At 40.0% G+C, this 21839-nt stretch overlaps 1 protein-coding gene across 2 annotated transcripts in view; it reads right to left on the reverse strand.

The window, feature by feature from the left end:
* The window catches only part of LOC129730237 (chondroitin sulfate synthase 1), a 65109-nt gene that overhangs the window by 11978 nt on the left and 31292 nt on the right, over window positions 1–21839 (reverse strand). For both annotated transcript variants that reach the window (XM_055689413.1, XM_055689402.1), the window contains exon 2: window positions 13340–13819. In XM_055689413.1, coding sequence (XP_055545388.1) covers window positions 13340–13475 — 136 coding nt within the window. In that variant the 5' untranslated portion in view covers window positions 13476–13819. The remainder of the gene's footprint in view (window positions 1–13339; window positions 13820–21839) is intronic.

Raw genomic sequence — 21839 nt, forward strand, 5'->3', positions numbered from 1 at the left:
AGCTTTTTAGTACTTCCGAAGGTTACGGTGAATCTTCCTACCAGCAATATAAATACGGAGCGGTGGGAGATTCCGAACGGAGTGCAATTGGCGGATCCGACATTCTTCGAGTCTAAAGCGGTGGATTTGGTTCTGGGCATAGAGGCATTTTTCGATTTCTTCGAGACTGGTAGAAGGATTTCTCTGGGACAACATATGCCAACACTCAGTGAATCCGTTTTCGGTTGGGTTGCCTGCGGCGGGCATACACATCAAACACAGTCTCTTCAAATCAAATGCAATCTTTCAGCGGTTGATAGTTTGGACAAATTGATCACCCGGTTTTGGTCTTGCGAGGAAATAGAGTCTGGTAAGGCTTTTTCATTGGAGGAAAAGCGCTGCGAAGAGCTGTTTTCGCAAACGGTCAAACGTAACCCTGACGGTAGGTACACCGTCTCCTTACCAAAGGATGAAGCCATTCTCTCAAGGTTAGGCGAGTCACGGGACATCGCATTTCGGCGGCTTCAAGGGACGGAGCGTAGATTGGCCAGAGACGAGTCACTACACGAACAATACACAAACTTCATGCAGGAATACTTGCAGCTCGGGCATATGCGGAAGGTCGAAGAGGGTGAGGTGGATACAATTAAGCGATGCTACCTACCTCATCATCCGGTGGTCAAGGAGTCCAGTACCACCACCAAGGTTCGAGTGGTCTTTGACGTGTCCTGTAAATTGACTTCTGGGGAGTCGTTGAACGATTTGTTACTGGTGGGGCCTGTGATCCAAGAAGATCTCCGGTCCATAATACTTCGTAGTCGAACGAAGCAAATAATGCTGGTGTCCGACGTGGAAAAAATGTTCCGTCAAATTAAGGTGTGTCAGGAAGACCGCCCATTGCAATGTATCCTGTGGCGCTCGTCTCCAATTCATGATGTTGACACCTACGAATTGAATACCGTGACGTACGGTACCAAACCTGCACCATTCTTGGCGACCAGAACGCTGAAAAAACTGGCGGTAGACGAGGAGGATAATTTTCCGTTCGCTGCAAGGGCTATTATGGAGGATACATACATGGACGATGTAATAACAGGGTCGGATGATCCGGAATCGGCACGAACTTTGCGGGTTCAACTAGATTCGATGACGAAGAAAGGAGGGTTCAGGTTACGAAAATGGGCATCAAACTGCTCTGATGCATTGAGTGGGGTTCCAAAGGAGGAGCTAGCAATCCAATCATCGGAAGAGATCAACTTGGATCCCGATCCTTCGATAAAAACTTTGGGGTTGACTTGGATGCCAGTTACCGACACGCTTAAATTTCAATTTAAGATTCCAATTCTCAACCCTAGCGTACCGCTTACAAAGCGAAACATTCTGTCGGTCATTGCTACATTATTTGACCCTTTGGGTTTGCTGGGAGCGGCAATAACTTCGGCAAAAATTTATATGCAGCTGTTGTGGACACTTCGTGATAAAAACGGGCAAAGACTGAATTGGGATCAGTCACTACCCTCAACGGTGGGTGAGATTTGGATCAAGTACCACCAACAATTGTCTATGCTTAATACCATTCGCATCGAGCGTTGTGTAGTCATTCCCAAGGCAGTGTCTCCTCAATTTCACTGCTTTTCGGACGCTTCGGAGAAAGCGTACGGCGCGTGTCTCTACGTGAAGAGTTGGAACTCAGACGGTGAGGTATGGGTACGATTACTAACCTCCAAATCACGGGTTGCACCTTTACAAGTGCAAACCATTCCTAGGCTGGAATTATGCGGAGCTCGTCTCGCTGCCCAGTTGTTCGAGAAGAATTCTCGGTCAATAAAATTTACTGCACCAGTATATTTTTGGACGGACTCCACCTGCGTCCTGCGTTGGATACGAGCAACTCCAGCTACATGGACAACTTACGTGGCCAATCGGGTGGCCAAAATTCAATCACTTACCGAGATTTCCCAGTGGAACCATGTTCCCGGAATCCATAACCCGGCCGATCTGATTTCCAGAGGGATTGCGCCGGAGGACATCGTTCACAATCCGTTTTGGTGGCAAGGACCGCAGTGGTTGGCGAAAGAAGAGGATGAATGGCCACGTTTTCCAGAAACTTCACGGGCAGCAGAAGAAGAAGCAGAGGAAAAACGTCGCACCGTATATGCCGGAACGGTTTCATCGGTCACCGAGTTCAATAACGCATACCTAACCCGCTTCTCGTCGTACACAGACCTAATTCGTCGAACAGCTTACTGGTTGCGTTTGAAACGGCTTCTGCGCACGAAGAAAAAGAAGGATTCCTCTTTCTTATCTACCAAAGAACTAAAGGAAGCGGAAACCGCACTGATCAGTTTAGTCCAACAGGAGGTATTTGTTGAGGAGCGTAAGGCATTAATGAAAAAGGAAGCGGTTTCCAGAAGGTCACCTTTACGATGGTTTAATCCATACCTGTCGGAGAATCAGGTAATCCTCTTGGGAGGGCGTCTTAAGCACGCATTAGAATCAGAGAACGTAAAGCACCCAGTAGTTCTACCAGCCAACCATTACTTCACGCGTCTGCTTTTACGATATTACCATGAACGCCTTTTGCACGCTGGGCCTCAATTGCTATTAAGTGTTGTTAGACTTAAATTTTGGCCATTAGGAGGAAGGAGTGTTGTGAGACATATCATACACCGCTGTATGACCTGCTATCGGACTAAACCTACCACAGTTCAGCAATTGATGGGCGACTTACCAACAGCACGAGTTACCGTTTCTCGTCCATTTTTGCGAACAGGTGTGGACTACTTTGGACCCATTTACGTCAGACCCGCTCCGAGACGTCCAGTAGTTAAAGCCTATGTGGCAATTTTTATTTGCATGTGTACCAAGGCCGTGCACCTAGAACTCGTCACAGACTTGTCAACCGATAAGTTCTTACAAGCCCTGCGACGATTTGTGTCGAGAAGAGGCCGCTGCGCAGAAATGTTTTCCGATAACGGCACCAACTTTGTCGGAGCACGAAATAAACTGCAGGATTTTCTAAAACTGCTTCGGAACAGCAAGCATCACGACATCGTTACCAAAGAACTGACAGAGGGGGGAATTCAGTGGCACTTTAACCCACCTAGTGCACCCCACTTTGGAGGCTTGTGGGAAGCAGCAATTCGTTCAGCTAAAACCCACTTATTAAAGGTGGTTGGAGAGAATCCCGTGTCCCCTGAAGATATGACGACGCTATTAGCTCAGGTGGAAGCATGCCTTAATTCTCGCCCTCTCACCCCCATGTCCGATGATCCCAACGATCTGCAACCTTTAACGCCTGCACATTTTCTGGTAGGAGAATCACTCCAAGCATTACCAGAACCAAATTTGGAGGATCTACCAACCAACCGATTAAATCACTGGCAGTTAATGCAGCGAAAATTGCAAGTTTTCTGGAGGAGGTGGCGCAGAGAATTTTTATGTCAACTACAGGGGAGAACTAAGCGTTGGAAACCAGCTGTTCCGATCGGCATAGGTCAATTAGTCATCATCCAAGATGACAATCAACCCCCCATGCGGTGGAAAATGGGAAGGATAATTCAAGTTCATCCTGGCGGTGATGGTACGATAAGGGTGGTTACATTGAAAACCGCCAGTGGAACCCTAATGCGCCCAGTAGAGAAAATCTGCATTTTACCATTTGCGGACAACACCGAGCTTCAAGACGCAACAACCGACAGTCATCAATCCTGATTCCCTTTCCCATCCCGTCGAAGAGGTTTTCTTTTTATTTACAGAAATTGCTGGAATTTCTGGGTGGGTAAGGATGTTCGGGAGTAGTAACGCCACCCATATCTTCAACCCTGATGACAAATTTAGAGATATCACAAACTCTCATCCGAAACCGTACGCGAGAACGAAGCAGCCGATTATCATCCCAGCTAGGCCACAGGAGAGTCATCGCAACACGATCATCAGGATCAACTGTTAGACGCCCGTGGGAGTGATAACAATCGCTGATAGGAGAGGATGGGAGCTGATAAGAGATCATTCCGATACTCTTAACTCCAAAATCGACGATCGGATAACATCGCCGGAGAAGCATTCAGCTGCTGTTGGACCTATAAATCTGATCGAATAAAAATCTGAGGAGAGTCGCATTCCACCTCGCCAGCAGAACGGATCGCTGAAAAATTATTAAATTAAACCTAGTGTAGTAACCTAAAATTAAGAATAAACCTAAATTAAGCATGCAGTAGTTTCCCTAAAATAAAGTGTTCTTAAATCTAACTGGCATGCATTTTCCTAGAAGCTAGACTAAAATTAATAAGGGTGTAGTGATAAAATAACGCGCGTTTGGTGATTTTATTGGACATTCTCCGAGTGGGACTTTGGATCTCGCTCAAACTGGATACTATTTTCCGCGTCTTCCACCGAAGCCATTCCTACGAGTGTTGGGTTGGAGGCCCTCAACGCTATCGAAGAATTAACGGAAGGTAACGGACCTGTACCCAACAAGGGCATTGTCCGAGCCGTTATCATTTGAAGGTTATGAAAAAACTTCAAGATGATACATGTCGAGTATGTGGCATGGAAAAAGAAGACTCGGAACATCTGTTATGCCGATGTCCGGCAATTTTTATCAAAAGATATAAGTTCTTCGAGAGAGGTCTTCTGGAACCCTCTGAAATCTAGAGAACAAATCCCAGTACGGTTGTGCGCTTCATACGGAGTATAATACCGGACTGGACTAATGCTATTGGCCAGACTATAACGACCACTTCCAATAGTGATACGTTATCCTGACTAAGCAAAATTAAAAAGGGGGAATATGTCACAAAATATCAAAAAATTGGTCGCAGTGACGAAAATACCCAACACGGAAAAAAAAGAAAAAGAAAAACGAGATTTTGAACAATAAAGGCGTGACTTTGCAATAAACAGGAGGTCCCACAAAGCGGGGGTATTCCAATTGACGCCAAATTTGGGATTTTTTCAAAGTGACAGTAGATGAATAATTCTCCCCACTTTGAGCAAAATCTGTGATGGTCGTGTCCAAGTTTGTGCTTTCTCGTGGTCATTTCGTATGGGATGACCCATATCTTTTTCGTTTTCTGTGTACTTATTTTCTCTATTGTTACATTCTGGTTTTCAAGTTTTGTTCGATTTTCACATTTTTCTATATATATTCTGTTATTTATTTTAAGTTTCTTTCAGATGTTTTTTTCTTTTCTTCTTTTGAAATTTCATTATTGTCTGTTTTTATCAATCTACCATTCTGTTTCTTTACTTTTTTTTTCTATTTTATAATTTCTTTGTAGTTATATTATTATGTTTTTGTAGTTTTTTTTTTGCTTGTCTGCATTATTTTAAAGTTTACTGTTCCATCGGATTTTCTATCTATCTCGCTATAGTAATTTTTTATTTTTATTTTGCAAATCACTTGTTCTTCCGCATTTCTAAATACATGATTTGAATATACGCTTTTGAGTTTTGGTATATTATGACATTTCTTTCAATTTTAGCATTCTGCTTTTTTCGTTTTGCTTCAGGTTTGCTCTCTTCTCGTGGTACCAACTGATGTGCGAGTAAGTAGTGGACGCATGCTGTCAGGGGGCGGGACTTCCTTCCTTGGAACTAACACCAACGGAAGCGTTCTAAGTAACACAGCGTTCATCTCAAGGGTAGTGCCCGGGACAAACAATGGCACTATGATAGTTCTCCTGCGACATATTGGGGTAGGTCGCTGGCCTTGCAAGCCCGTACCATTTGAAAAAACAACAGCAGTTAATTACAGACCAAAAAAAACGGCTACACCTAGCTAACGAAACAGACTAACGATTGGGCACTTGCAACATGGAACTGCCGATCTCTCAACTTCCTAGAAACTGAAGATCCGCAAGTTCAACCTCGTAGCGCTGCAGGAGGTAAGCTGGAAAACGACGATAAATACGTACTCATACATACGTACAGAGATAGTCAGACCTCCTACCAGAGTTGTGGAAGCACTCATGAGCTGATCAACTGACGAATAAAAATAACCTCTGACTAATTGACTTTGCCACATCCAAGAACACGGCGATACGTAGCACCTTCTTTCAGGACTATCTCCACCATAGATCCATCTCGAGATCACCAAATAGAACAGAAACACAAACCACGTTTTAGTATATCGGACCACTGTCTAGTGATGGTTAATATCTGCCCAAAAATATCCGTTGTTACTGACCTACGGTATCGTAACCCGCTAAGGTATAATATTGCGCGGCTGAAGCAACCCGAAGTCGCTGCACTACCAGAAGAGGACGAGCTGAAGCAAGCCCCTCTAGAGAATCTCTGGAACACCGTTAAAATATCAATTAGTCGTACTGCGTTGAAAGTCCTGCGACACGTGAAACCGAATCAGTAACGAATGGTTTAACGAAGAATGCCGGCAGATATAGGACGAGAAGAAGGCAGCGTGAGCGACCATTCAGCGTTGAGGCAATCGTTAGAATGTAGAGCGATATAGACTGAAACGGAGGCAGTAAGTCCAACTATTAAAGAAAAAAAGACCATCATGTAAAAGAACTCGAGCAGCTGCACAGCACACACGAAACACGAAATTTCTACCAAAAACGCAACGCAATCCAGCAGAAGCTTTGTCGCACGAGCCGCCTAAAAAGTGTTCTCCCAGGTCATCTTCCAACACCTTTCACGATTAGCCAGCAGATTTGTAGGATGTTACCAAGCCTCTTGGAAGGACGGTCTTACTGCGGCAGATTCTCCAAAAGTGCCGCCATGTCGATTTATAATTACGACACAATAAACCGACAAGAGCCATGGAAATTTTTTGACGAAAAAGGCTTTCCGGAGAAGCTGTCAAGACTTATTGAGGCTACGATTAAGAATTTAAAGTATTGTGTGATGATTTTGGGTGGGACGTCGGACCTCTTCAGGGGACTTTGACAAGGTGATGGTCTCTCCTGCTAATGTTTAACGTCGCGCTAGAGGGTCTTATGAGACGGACGGGGTGTAACATGCGGGCACGATTTTCAACAGGTCAGGTCAATTTATTTGCGGATGACGTGGATATTGTCGGTAGAAAATTTGAGACAGTGACAAATCAATGTACCCGACTAAAATGTGAAGCAGATAGGATCGGTTTGAGGATTAATACGCCAAAAACAAAATATATGTTTCTAAGTGGGTCCAAGCACGAAAAGACACGATTAGGTAGTAAGTAAAATCGGCATCACCTAACATTCAAACTGTGATTAAAGTTCAGCAATTATACTTGAAAATTTACGCGATGGAACTATTCAGTATGTTTTGAGAACAGATTGAATTTAATTCTGCAATACAGTTTGTCCTGCATATAGTTGATGAGTAATGAGAGTTTGAAGCTAATTTTTTGAAGTAAAAACTGATTTCTCTCCGTCTGGAATGGGCTAAAAAAATAAGTAAGGTTTCTGTATTCCTGAATATGCTTTCTGGCTTATGAGTGTTCTTTTGTCTTGTTTCCTGTTATTAAAATTTGACAGATTTCTATTTTTTTGCTTTGTTTTTATTTTATTGTGGTCTTTTGGTTTTTTTGTTTCCATATTACAATTTTCTTCTCATCAGTTTCGTTGTATTTCTGATGTGTATTATACAGTTTATTGTGCTTTTAGTTTTATTTTTCTGATTTTTTAGCTTTCTCAACTACTGTTAAGCGGCATACTTAAACGACGTAGCATTTTTTCATGATTTTTACACTCCCTCTCCTCCTGTATAGCGTTTGGTCACACAATCCCAACCATCACAGAAAAATAACATTTCCATTTCGAAAACAAATATCACCGTTTAAACTAGGGACGCTGAAATTCACCTTCATTTTTTAGTAAAGCAAATTGGAGTTGCTAGAAAAAATGCCACGAAGGTTGTATATCAACTTCTCCCTTTCATTGTAACAACTTGTCTCAAAATAATAATACCTCCCTCCTCCATAAATGCTACGTTATTGGAGTATGCTCTCTCATTCTGAATTTTGATTCAATGCATCAAAAAAAGTCTGTTCTCTATGTTTCAAGTGATTCTATTTTTTTGATTGCTTGTTTTTTTTTCGTTGTTTTTTTTTGTATACAATTTCTTGTGTGTTTTTAACGTTCATTTTCGTATTGCAGTTTTTTGTTCTTTTCTGATATTGAAGCTGTTAAAGTCTTTCAGTTTTTTTTCTCTTCGCTTCTCATGTTTGCTTGTTTTGCGTTTTATCTAATTTTACATTTATCTTGTTTTTTTTTCTGCATTTCTATGAAATTTAAATCAGTTCTTTTAGGTATTGGTGTATTATAATATATTTTTCTCCAATTTCATGTTTTTCTGTTTTTCTATACATCTATAATATTATTATGATGCTTTACGTTTTTTATGCCTAACAAGTTATTTTGTACTTTTTTATGCAGCGATTATGTTATTTACCTTTTCGTTTTTTTTTTTGCATTTCATGCTTTCTAGTTTGCAACTTTATCTAATTTCCTAACAATCTTGCAAAAGCTGATAAGATATTTTCCATTTCGAATTATTTTTCATTTTTCTGTTTTTGTTCTTTTATTTTTTATTTACCAGTGTTGTTGTTTTACTACTGTGCTTTATTTATCTGGCGATCTAAAAACATTATTTTGGGCTGCTGTTCATTTCTTCACTTCATTTTTTTGATATACTGAGTTTCCTTAATAATAAATATAAATATAATGGAAGCCTTATTTTCGGATTTGATTCATTGATAGTTTTCTGTCCCTTATATTTGCAGTGCACTTGGGGTTTATTCCTTTTTTCGCTTCATATGTGTATTCACTATTTTTCTATTGTTTTTACCTGTTCAGCGATAGATGGGGTACTTGAGTACCTTTCAAGGTTGAATAAGACGAAGGTTCGTAGTTTCCCTCATTCAATAGTGATACAAATCAGTAACACGCAAAACTCATTGAAAGGCAACTTTTAACAATACAGTCGAATCGCTTTATAGCGACATCTCAAGGGACCGTCGTAATAGAGAAATGTCGTAATAAAAGGAAGAGTTTTTATGTAGGTAAAAGAGTAGGGACCATTGAGAATGTCGCAATAGAGAGATTTGTCATTATAAAAAACTCGTTATAGAGAGATTCAACTGTATTATTTCCCACTTTTCCAGGACTAGACGGGATCTCGCTATTATTTTGAAAAATTGCTTTAACGGACGGGTGGTACCTTTTGTCCAGCTTTTTGATCTCTTCTTGCAACAAGGATTGCTTCCTGCATGATAGAAAAAAATCAATGCTCACAGCGATGCATGAAAATTGGGGACAAATGTGACTTAGCCAACTATCGAGGAATCATGCCATTATGTGCTTTCTCTACAGTTTTCGAGGTAGTACTCAAATCAGTCCTGTAAAAATTACATTTTTTGTGATCAACAAGGATTTTACCCCAAGAGATCCGTTGTTCTCTTTGTTGTGTACTGGCTCAATTGATGCTTGCAAGCGGATCCTGCGTACACAGACTTCAAGGCAGCGTTCGAACATGTGAATCATGACATCCTTTTCCGAAAGCTGAATAAACTGGGCGCACTGCCGTGTTTGTGAGATGGTTTCGATCATAATTAACTGCCAGAGTTGTATGTGTTGGTGTTGGGTCGTCTCATTCCAAGTCATTTACTACTTCTTCTGGAGTGCCGCAAGCAAGCAATCTGGGCCCTCTTTTGTTCTCACTCCTGTCAACGATGTTACTGATCCTGTTTGCGGACGATGTGAAAATTTTCATGATTCTAGCCTGCCTTGATAACTACTTGTAACAACAAACGATGCTTGATGCCTTCGGTGATTGGAGCAACCGAAATCTCCTTATCCTGTGCGTAGAAAAATGTAGTGTCACTCCTCCAGTTAAAAACTACAACCAATCAGATTTCCATGCAGCTTGTCTGGGTAAGGACTCCAGCGCGTGTGCCATGTTGGAGATCTTGCGTAGTTTTGGAAAGCTAGCTTACATACCGGTTTACTATGAGAATGTCATCTCGAGCTCCAACAGGCAGTTGGGATGGGGTTTGTTTTTTTTCACACCTTTGTGCCCGATGAAGTACCCGGATTCTCAAAAGTTGAAATTGTTGCAACTTTCGAAATTTTAGTGGTGTCCCGCAGAAATTTTCTGATTCCCGAAACCCGTTTTCTGAGGAATTTTATGAAAATTACAACAAATTCTCATAATAATTGGTTCAAAGCAGGTACATAAAATTACTCCCACAAGCCATTTTTATGGTTTTGGGTGTTATGGGCTTTCGAAATAGTTGTTCCGGAACAGGTTCCCTGCCCAACAAACAATAATTGCTGGATAACAACTTATCAAGCTTTAATTTAGTCAAAATATGCCTAAGAGCGGCTTATCAAACTTTGAAACGAAGAAATTATTTGTTGAGTGGTGGTCATGGAATCAATTATATTAAACAAGATCAAATACCATCCAATATATGTATTTTTAGAACCGGGATAATATCCCGAGACCGGAAGATGACCTAAGACACCATTTTGGATTTTTAAATGACAACTTCTGATTTCTAGAATAGAACAGAACCCAGAGACTTCAACTCCAGATACCATATTAAATTACTATAATATTAAACTATATTATTACTATGAATGCTTCCGGTATCGGAACTCTGATTTAAAAGTGGATAAGTTGCTGAATCTGTTGAAATATTTGATCAAAATCGAATGAAACCTGCAAAAATTGCAGAAATTTTAATTTGTGGGTACCCGAATACCCCACCGGACTGTAAGGGTGTGTTTTTGTCGAGCACAATGATATTTTCCCCTGAAGATGTCACTGATCAGTGACGAAACGTCGGATAACATAAAATAAGTCGTTCTAATTGTTGTGACTGCTCAGCCGAAAGTATAACCAACATACTAACATATGAACTACTCTTTTTTCACTTCTTCTAAAATTCTTTGATCTGAATTTATGGATTTAGATATTTTTTGCTATTGATGCTTATAAAAACAGATCGGACACGATTATCCGGAGACCCGATTATCTAGAATTTTGGACTCGATTATCCGCAATATTTTTTTCCCTTATGTTTCTAATTTTTATTTTGAAATTATACCTATCCCTTCTGGAATATTTGTTGGCATTTTTGTCCTCTCCGGCATGTTTGGTACATGTCCGTGTGAAGTGAAATCAATCAATGTCTAATTAATGTTTATTTTCGCTTCTAAAGACTTCACCTCTTTTCCATGAAAATAATTTATTCATGGATTTATGGGATTATTCATGAATGAGTTCAAGGTTATAGTTTTATGGATTGATGTATTTGTTCCACGATAAAATCATAAATACATCAGGATCAGGCAACAATAATTACTATAAATTCTATTGATGAACTTAAAGATATATGTATTTGTTGAATCCATGATTTTTGAAATATCTGGATTTATGTAATCATTCAGACATAGATCTATGGAATCACGAATTACCATAATAACCATACTATTTTGGTAGACAAATACTTGAGGTACCTATTCAAATTATATAGCGGAGGATTCCACTGCTAGCGTTCTGGAAGCTTATAGTGTTTTGTTGTACATCATAACCTTAGACCAATAAGAACAATGATGTCTTTCTAATTCCAGCGGTAGAGAACAAATCCATTAGTCGGTAGCGAACTAGAGAACCTCCAGACCCCCTGTCAAATCACTGCAATAGTACAGATAGGTTAATCACCCATTTACTTTCGAGAGTTAGAGCAGAAGCGCAGGCTGAACACATGGGAATTGTTTTCCTCCTTGCTTGTTCCCTCCGTCGTTCCGCCTACCCAACAAGGGTCATGAAATGTGTGTACTTGGAAGCGCAACAAAGCAAGACTATAAATACTACAATCCGCTGTATAGTCTAGTCGAAGGGGCAGCGGGTGCACCCGACCTCAAGCTAATGGATCGTCGCGATCTTGATTTCTTGGCCTTCTCTTCATTGAAGTTGAAAGCAACTAATTTTGTTCTCCCCCAGCAGTGGTGCTCTACATCCCATTGCCGCTGCTGGATCGCGTTTATTTGAGTTCGGATCGGATTGAGTCACTGAAACGGTAAGTGTATGCGATTATTCAATCAGCACGGCCAAGATGATCTCCTGCTCCTCTACCTCTAGGTCCAGTTGATACACGGAAAGTGTAGGTTGCAAACTGACTTGTGAACTTGCGGGGATTTTTTCCCGTCAGCTTTACGCGCTGGAAGCGGATTCTCCCATTTGTGCCACATGTGCACCCATTTGCGTGGAATGAAAGGGCATAAATAGTTTTCTTTCCCAAGGGATCGAATTTCCACTCTTTCTCAGTAGTTGCACTTGCTTCCAATCTGGGGGGTCGATAAGCCATGTACGACTATTACCAACATTCTTTTACATGGTTTATCTCAAAAAAGCCCTCACAGAGACTTTTTTGTTAATGTCGAGAACGGCAGCAGTTACAACTCAAGGCATGGAAACATTTTGTAGTGAAAACATTTCCAGTTAACACCGACACGTTCCGACATTCCGTTCCCGATTAATATATGCTCTTTTGATCGTAAATTTGTCGTTCTACTAATTAACACTGATTTATGGCGGCCAGTGGATGGGGCGAACCCTGGCTAGCGGAAATTGCCATAAAAGATGCAAATTGTTGCCAGAGCACACGAATCATTCGACGGTTCTAAATTTCAGACCAAATGCTCGAAAGAGGCAAGCCGCATCCCAACTGGCGCAAGGAGAAACAAAAAAAAACGCGCACACTAGAATAGGTTGGAATTATTCGAGTGCCTTTCATACACCGCAGAGTGTGCCAAATTTTGAGTTGCTATTTCATCTCAATCGTTGCAACGGTTCTTTAATATCACCCAATCGCGTTGTGTGGTATTAAGCACGATAGTTTACGTTATAAAATGTAAATCTTTTATGAGTGATATAAACTGTTGAAAATTCGGCATTCTATTGCGATGAACTTTTTTTTTTGTTAATTCTTAAAAGGAACGGCTTCCAATGTGGCGTCCCCCATCTAAGCAAAAGCGCGCGTCCTCGAAACAATTACGTACGCGAACGGACAGACAGACGGAGCCAGACAGCTTCAGAACAGTTTCTTGGAAGTCCCAAGAAGCGGCGACGACTGACAAGCATGCTTTAGCGCGGGCAAGCAAGCAAGCAGGCAATTTTCTCATCAGCTACAATTCAACGGATCATAAGTGGACTAAAGTAAAGCCACACTGGCCAATTCGTGTTTCTTCGGGCGCGCATCCAGAGACGATGGAAATCAAATACATACAAGCAAGTCTCGGACCCTCCAGGCCCTGTGGCGGTTAGAGATTTGCGCCAATGCAAACCAGCAGGCAATCTTCTCATCAAAAAGCGGACAACTAATGAAGAGGCTCTTTTTACTTACACTTCTGTTTCAGGTTGTTGATCGAGTTGCACATGCTGACGATCTCCAGCGTGCGATAGTTCCGGAAGAGAGCCCCGACGCACAGCCCGATGATGATCCCGAACAATCCGTACAGAATCTTCTTCCGCTGTGACATACTTGATAGTAATTCCTCTAGTAAATAATACACCTTAAGGGCCAGTTTACACCACACTAACACTAATTCACCAACGATTTCCTATTCTAGCTTTTACACAACGAGTTGGGTGGGTACTATCGTTTCACGATCGACCCGGGACGGCAGCACTTCCACCGCGGGAGCGAGTCCGGATTATCTCCTTCCGGCAGAAGATCTTCAGCGTGCAGAAAATTAACAGGCAGTGGCAGTTCCATTTGTTGTCCGACGAACAGCTGGAACCGGGCTGGTGGGGTGCGACGAAACCGGCTACTGATGACGAGACTCTGATTTGTTGATGATCGCGGCGAAGTATCATGATAGATCTGCAAAAAAGAAGGGGTCGTTCTTTTAGTTTCCACTAATTGGGGTTTGGTACACACAAAATAAAAGGTTAGCTAATCGTGAGAGCTGTGTTTTTGTCTGACTAGTGTGCCACACTCCGATAATTGACACCGGTACAGTGGGACTCATCTAGAGCTTCGTTGGGGCTTATAATTAAGACAATTTTCTGTAATTATGTTTTTCGCTTGCGCACTGGCAAACGACTTCCTATCGGAGTGATCAACCGACTCGCAGGTTGTGGTTTGCATTCGATCGGTGGCGGACAAATTACACCCAGCGGGCCGGCGGACGAACAGACAGACCCGAGTAATCGATACTCCGAGACACTGATGATGATAAGCAACGCTCTGTAGGGTACGAGGTAAGTGTGTCGTGGCTTGACCATGTCATGTGGAGATGGAGTTTGGGTAACACTACTGAGAAAGACATTTTGTAACGCAAATGTGAATGCTGAAAAAGGTTTAATGGAGAATGTTAAACTGACAATACAGCGTGAATGAAATAAATGTTCTTTTGTCAATCATTTAAATTAAGCATACAACTAAAAACCAAATCTTTACTGCATAGCGTGTCCAAAATTATTGTTCTCGAACATAAAAAAGAATGATGTGTGGTAAAGGTGACAAATGAACTCACAATCGTACTCATCAGCGCGTTTGGAGACTAGTTTGTGTAGATAATATTGCGGAAAATATAAAAGGCGGTTAATAAAAGAAGGGGAACGTTGAAGGGTTTTAAAGAAAACAGGCATAATAAATTTTGAATTGAACGTTTTTGATGAGCGTGTATCGGCCCTACGATTGAATAAGCCAAACGTGTGAAAATGAATGAATAGTAAGTCGAGTTGACGGCATTCAATCGTCTCGTTCATATGCGAGTATGAATAAAGTTTTGTGAGTAGTATCTTCTTCCCATTTACTCTCGTACAGATTCCTACGCGCCTCTTTTTTTCCTGTGTGGACTCATCACTGCGACCAGAGATTAGATCTTTTTTGATATTGCCCAGGTATTCCTACGCCCCTCATTCATAAACTAAACTTTTCAAAGTGGCAGCACTGTATCCCTTTTTGACCATTGAGTGTCCTTTGGGTTTCTTCTTAACCATCGAGAGTCCTGAAAAGAAGGCAGACTGAAGCTAAATGGTATTATTCAGATTTTTTCGATATATAGGATAGGGAGCATATTTCAAACATCTTAAGAAGCCGCCTTTGTATTGAGACAAAATACTCGAAATGTGGTAGATGAACTACAAATATAAGCATACCCGTTTGTCTGTTATCTTTTTTTCTATTAGCACTTGTTTCTAGAATGTAAAACTGATTAAGCAACAATATTCAATTGAAGTTCCCAATCGAGAGACACTATTCCAATCACCCCGAACTTATTTAAGCAGTTTGCATCTGTTTTGCAGGGGATTTCTTTAGCACTCGAATGGCCCCTGAATGGCCACAATTTTGCTTGATTTCTTTTGATTGATGTTTATTTGAAAATTTTTCTTTGTTGAACGGTTTTTTACACTCAAAACATTTTTCACGTTGTAATTACCGGAAAAGTTATGTGAATATCTTCCTCTGTCATTTTTATGTAGATTTTACGTGATTGTCATTTGAGTTCATCATGAATCGGTGTGAAAAGCATTTGATTGTCTGATAGTTTCTACGTTTTATACAATGTATAATTTTCAATTGTGGTTTCCCAAATTCTTAAGAGACCAGGAATAGTTTTCAGTAATTATCCAAATATGTTGCTTGATAAGTCGCACGGGCATGCAAAATCGCCAGTTCGTAAATGAATTAAACGACATATAAAATGGCGAAATGATATTGCGACATTCGCTGGCGATAATCACTGTTAGCTGCAGCTGTTTATGTTCAGGAAATTCCTCGAAATTTGAACTGAGTCTGTGTGAAATTTCTATGCCGGATTCTTATGGTTTTTCTAAAGCTCACTTTTTGGGAAGTCATCGAGGAATTCCTTTCATGTTTAAAAACAACAGCTGCGCCATTTTGATTTCTGTGCATTTTCGCACGGAGAGTTCACGCGATACTTCATTCTGTTTGACGTTGCCAAGTTGACGTAGATGCTACGTGATGAAGTATGCTTGTGTATGCTTGTGAATAAGTACAGGACATTTTACGTAACAATAACGTGAAAAATATTTTGAGTGTAAGACAGTTAGTCAATCAGAGTTTTCGTTCTAGTCATTGAAATTTTGGTTTATACATATTTTTGCAATAGTAAACAGGTAAAAAGTTGAGTTGAAACTCAAAGTTTTGCCAAAATTTAATCAATTATGAGCTGACAACCTAACGCACTCACTTTCGGCTGCTCCATAATTCACTGTAGATTGACGTGTTGACAGCCAAGAGGCGCATATGGTCAGAGCGGAGCACTCTTAGCCACGCAACACTACAATTCGTAGCAACCAAATTTATATCGTGTAAGCAGTCGTGAGACCATGGAAGTAATCGACAATAGAACCACCGTCTTTCTCAAGACGAGTTAACATGTCCAATAAATTTTCCTGGACAAAGATGATGAAGAGAATAACCTTTATGAATAGCTCAATTTCTCAGAGTGTTATAATGCTCATTCTACTTTTGTAAAAAGCCCAGTTATGACAGCAGTTTAGCAGACTTAACAACAGTGTTGTTAGTCTCACTCGTAAGCAGCATTCAACACCTCATGTGAGGTTCTCGTAGCTACCGCTGGAGAATTCTCCATTCAAGCTATTGCTCGTTCCTTTCCGCTTTCTTGCTTGTTCGCATTCGCTCCCGAGATCATATACACACACTCTACTATCCACGTAAGTACTCGTGTGTACCTACTCCCCTACATCCGCTACTCGCGAGAACGACCAGCCGAAGACAATTGTTTCAAGATGCTTTGCGATGGTTGCAGAGGAACAAAAAAATGCAGAAAAATGCAAGGTGACGGTCGAATCATCTCAAGAAGCAACAAGATTTCTACTCATTCCCAAGAAAATAATATGTTGCCTCGATATTTGTGTGACCGGATTGATAGAGGAAGAGATTTGCACAGGTACAACACTAGAAACGCGGAAGATGCCAGAACATCAAATTTTCTTTTTGGAAGATCACAGAACTCTCTGTTGTACAAAGGAATAAACTTTTTCAATTCGATGCCCAGGCAAGTAAAACGTGCAGCAACAATGGCAGAGTTTAAACGGTTTTGTATTTCACACATAAAGTCTGTTTTGTAGACAGCATAGATTTTTTGTAAATTTAAAAAAAAGATTGTAAAATTGAAATTTTTTTTTTTTTAATTTATTTGGTACATTAAGTTATTATGTTCATTGATGATGATGGATTTTTTGTTTGAATATAGTTATATAATATTAAATAGTAGAGTAAAAAAAAAAGAGTCGGCTACACATGTTTGAGTCACGCGCGCGGAGACTGACATAGACAATCTTGATATGAGTACATCAGGTTTAAACCCCTGAAATGGAAACAAAAAGCATATCGGGTTGACAAATTGCTTTTTGGCTTGTAATATTTTCTAAATTATTTTACTTTCTTTTTAACAATTCATCTGTTTTCACAATTTAAGATAGGGTTTGGAGCGAAAACTGAAAAGGCTTGAGTTTGCCTGTGATCTGTAGAGCTCGTTATCGAGAACTATAGTATTATTGGATCTCTCTCGTAGTTCTAGATCGTTATCTAGAACCAATTTTGATAAGTGCACGCTCTTAAACATTAGGTTCAATTCCAGATATTTTCGGGTTGGAAACGTTCTGGATGAGCCTTGGATTGGAAATCCGTCAAATATTTTTTTTTTAATTATTGGTATTCATTTGAAGGGTTACTATGTCTGAAATTAATAACCAGTCCGTTATTTGTTTGCCAACTGGTTACATTGCATGTTTTTAAAAATATCTCATATAGATAAATCGTCCAGCTCAAACCGATGTAGGGGTATGAGGTGGGACCATCATCATCATCTCTAATAAATGATAGTGGATGGTATTCGCTTCAAAAAACGTGGTTCGTCCATGAACGAAAAAAACGAAACGATCCTTTTCAGGGGCACCACAAGTGTCACTGATGAGTTTGATGAAATCAATTAGGTATTGGTAATTTTATTGCTAAACATCTCGCTAACGCTATACCTGTAACTTCAAAAAAGTCCAAATTGTGCCCTTATATCTGGCAAAGTACACAAGCTGTGAATACACCATCCACACACTAAATTTATCTCGGCAAATTTCCCAACAGGTGATTGAGCTGCATATTTTAAATGTTTTAAATATTTATTTAATATTTATTCATCGGACTGAAAGGTCTTAATAAATAAATAACTCCTAAAGTTAATTAGCTATTTACAAATGGCAGATGCGATTACACGTTGTCGATACAAATAAGACGGTTTATCGAAATTAAACATATATGCACGTTGGTTGAATTGGCGGATCAACGAAGCTAAAGGCGAGTTTGCAGCATTTCGGGTCAAGTAAATTCCTTCCTGCAGCATCATTCTCGGTCGCAAAGCTCGTGTGGGTGCGTAGAATCCAATCTGCGACAGAAGATTAGGTGCATCAAATTCACTAGTCAGCAACTTGGAGATGAAAAAGACTTGGGACACTTGCTTTAAATATTTTGTGACAATTTGGAAAATTTGGCCCAGAAAATTTTATTACCTACAACTTTGATGAAGACATCATTATAATCAAACAAACCGTTTTCCTGATATAGAAATTTTTATCTGTCAGTCACTATTTTGAATATGCCCTTTTTAAGCAGCAGTCGCGAGTCAACAAGAACAGCGGATATCATAAAATGACCATATTATCAAAAAGGAGCAACTGTGAAAAACTTCAGCGAAATCGGAAATGACATGCCAAAAAACATATTTTTTCTATCTATTTTCCATGCCTCAGTTGCCTTAACGGTGAGTCTCTTGCATACACGCTTTCAAGATACCCTTTATTCTTCACGCAATCGTCTGAGCAGCAGCTAACGTGCACCGGCACTCAAAAACTATCTTGCTTTCTTACTCAACGACTTTTTTCTGTTCTTCCGCAATCATCGCAAAGTATCTTGAATCAACTGTCTTCGGCTGGTCGTGCTTGCGAGTAGGAGAGTAGACGCGAGTAAGAGAGAGTAGACGCAAGTGTGTGCATACGATTTCGGGAGCGAATGCGAAGGAGAAAGCGAAAAAGAACGCAAAATAGCTTGAATGGAGAATACTCCAGTGTGCGATCTCGGTGTATTTTCTGTGTATTTAGTTTAGTTTAGTGTATTTAGTTATAGTTTTAGGTAACAACCTAATTTCGAAGAAAAAGTGCGATGACCGATTTTTTTAATACCACTTTTACAGAAAAAAAAGGATTTTGAAATTCATTTTTTCAATATTTCCTAATGAAATTTTTTTAATTTTTTTAAACATTTTCTTTGTGATTTTTTTGTAGTCATTACCATTACCGAACGCATTTGGTCTCAGAAGCAAAAACCGTAAACCGCGTCAAACATGGAAAAGTTTTCACTAGAGTAACTGTTTTTCCATGAAAGTGCCCAGTTTAGTATGTTCAAAACAGTTTAAGGCAATTAAATCGTCTACCTAAAAACTTATTTGGAAAAGATCTGAGAAGTCCAATTTTTAAATTCACTTTCTGTTTATAAAAAAAAATCAATGCAAGATCTCAAATATATTTCTCAGAACATTTTTGAAAAACGTTCAAATAATTCTCTAGAAGTCATCCCTTGACAATTTTTCCTTATCTCTTATTCATTATTTAGATATATTGATTTAAGAAAAAAACTCGTTTATCCTGGTACGCTTTTGACATGTGACAACGCTAGCAAAGTCCCACAAAACTAGCGCTGTATAAGAAGCTGATACTCCCGGTGGCCCTTTACGGACATGAAGCATGGACGCTGATGTAAGCTGATCGACGAGTTTTTGAGCGTAAAGTTCTGCGGTCGATACTTGGCGGTGAATTCGATGAAGGAGTGTGGCGCAGACGCATGAATCCCGAGTTATACCAGGTATACAAACATGCTGATATAGTGAAGGTAATACAGCGGGGCAGGCTTTAGTGGGCTGGACATGTAGCCAGAATGCCTGACGAGAGAGCCGCCAAAACTATCTTCAGTAGAGAACCAGGAACTGTCAACTCCGTTATTGGCCTCGCACGCGGTGGATGTGCGAGGTGGATGAAGATGCACGATCTGCTGGTGTACGAGGAGACTGGAGAACGGCTTCCCAAGACAGAAGAAGCTGGACATCTCTAATTCGTTTGGCCCTAGACCGGTGAACGGTCCGTTAGCCAACAAAGTAAAGCAAAGTAAGTAAGTAAGAAAAAATATTCAGTCCTTCTCAAATGTAAGTATAATATACAGGGTGATTGAAGTATTTCAGGGTCTAATCAAGGGCCATATTTGATGAAGAAAATTCTTCTACGCATATGCCCTAGCTTTGATCTACTCAGAACTATTTAAATTTTGAGTTTCTTGAACACTTTTCTTCAAAGTAGCTCTAACTTTAAATATATACTAACTCAATGTTTTCTCACAAATAAACGTAGTTAACATTGTTGTGTTTTTAGCTCAAATTGAACATTTTAAACCGCTCTACAGTTCGTTTTTTGACACCAAATCTCGATCTGTTTCAGTTTTGTAGAAAATACAATTCTATTGCAACATGTTTGGTGGAGAACCACTAACAATATAAAACTGGCAGTCAAATCACGAGTTTTGTAGCATTAAAATGATGATTGAATACCAAAGCAAAGAGAGGGTTGGTGTCAAAGAATGATAGAGCGATTAAAAATGTTCAATTTGAGCTTAAAAACAATAAAACTAACCACGATCGATTTTTACTTCCCAAAAGTGATTTTCTACATTTATTTGGACAGTAAAAGACGGTTTTCAGTGGAAAACTTCCTCACCCTTTGAATAAAACCAATAGAATTTTTCTATTTCTGGTATACATTTGCAGTAACAGCAGTTTGAGAGAAGGTTATTAAAGAAACTTTAAAGTTGAATAACTCTGAGTAGATTAACGTTAGGGCATATATGTAGAAGAGTTTTTGTCATCAAGCCTTTGAAATACTCTCAGCTAGTAACCAATCACCCTGTATACAAACAATATATTTAAACAGTGGTTTTATTTTTTTCACTGAAACATTGCGTTGCTATTCCAATGTCCTTTATGTTGGAACACTAAATGGTCTAGTTGGTGTGAGTTTCTCGAGGTCTCTCTCACCAAGCTGATGACCGATCTTAATGCGACCGAAAATTGTGGACTGATTTGCGAACATTTCTAAATTGAACACATTCCACATTCACCAGAACTCACTTTTTCTGGTTTCAACTTGTTCAGATATATGCAGAATATCTTTTCTGGTTCATCACAGACGATGACATCGAAAATTGGTAAGATTTTCAAAGCAAAGTCTCACTTTCAAAAAGGCATTCTATAGAACTAATTTATTCACCCAATAATTCAAACAGAATAATAAAACAAGTGTTCAATAGTAGATCGCTCATTAAAGAATAGCATGCGGAAAACATCCTCTTCCTATTCTTCGTATATTTTAATTGCAAATCTTAAAGCTCAGAGATACGGTCTCTCCCATATGCATTATTGTCAAGTGAATTTATTTAGCAGTATTTCAAACACAAAAACACACCACTTACTTCAACAAAATCGATGGCCCCGGTCTGCCATCAATTGCGTAACCCAGAAGCCAAAAAACCCTATCTAGCGCAGCGTACTGCAAGTGACAGCCGCTCTGCGGGGCGACAAAAGGCACAGTTGACAATTGACAGCTGAGCAAGCGGCACAGGGACAGGTATGAAAGCTGTCGGCAGACAGACGTAAGAGAAATATTATGCCGATTGTGCTATTTTTGCACGCCTCACCTAATTTCGTTTGTCCCCGACACGGGGGCCTTTTCTCAGGCTCAGCGCACTTCCCATTTTGGTTGAGTGAAGTTTCCGATTTCGAAGCACTCAGCGCGAACGCGGTCGGCAGCAG

Source organism: Wyeomyia smithii, chromosome 1 (genome assembly GCF_029784165.1).
Source record: "Wyeomyia smithii strain HCP4-BCI-WySm-NY-G18 chromosome 1, ASM2978416v1, whole genome shotgun sequence".
In the NCBI taxonomy this organism is placed as follows: Eukaryota; Metazoa; Arthropoda; class Insecta; order Diptera; family Culicidae; genus Wyeomyia; species Wyeomyia smithii.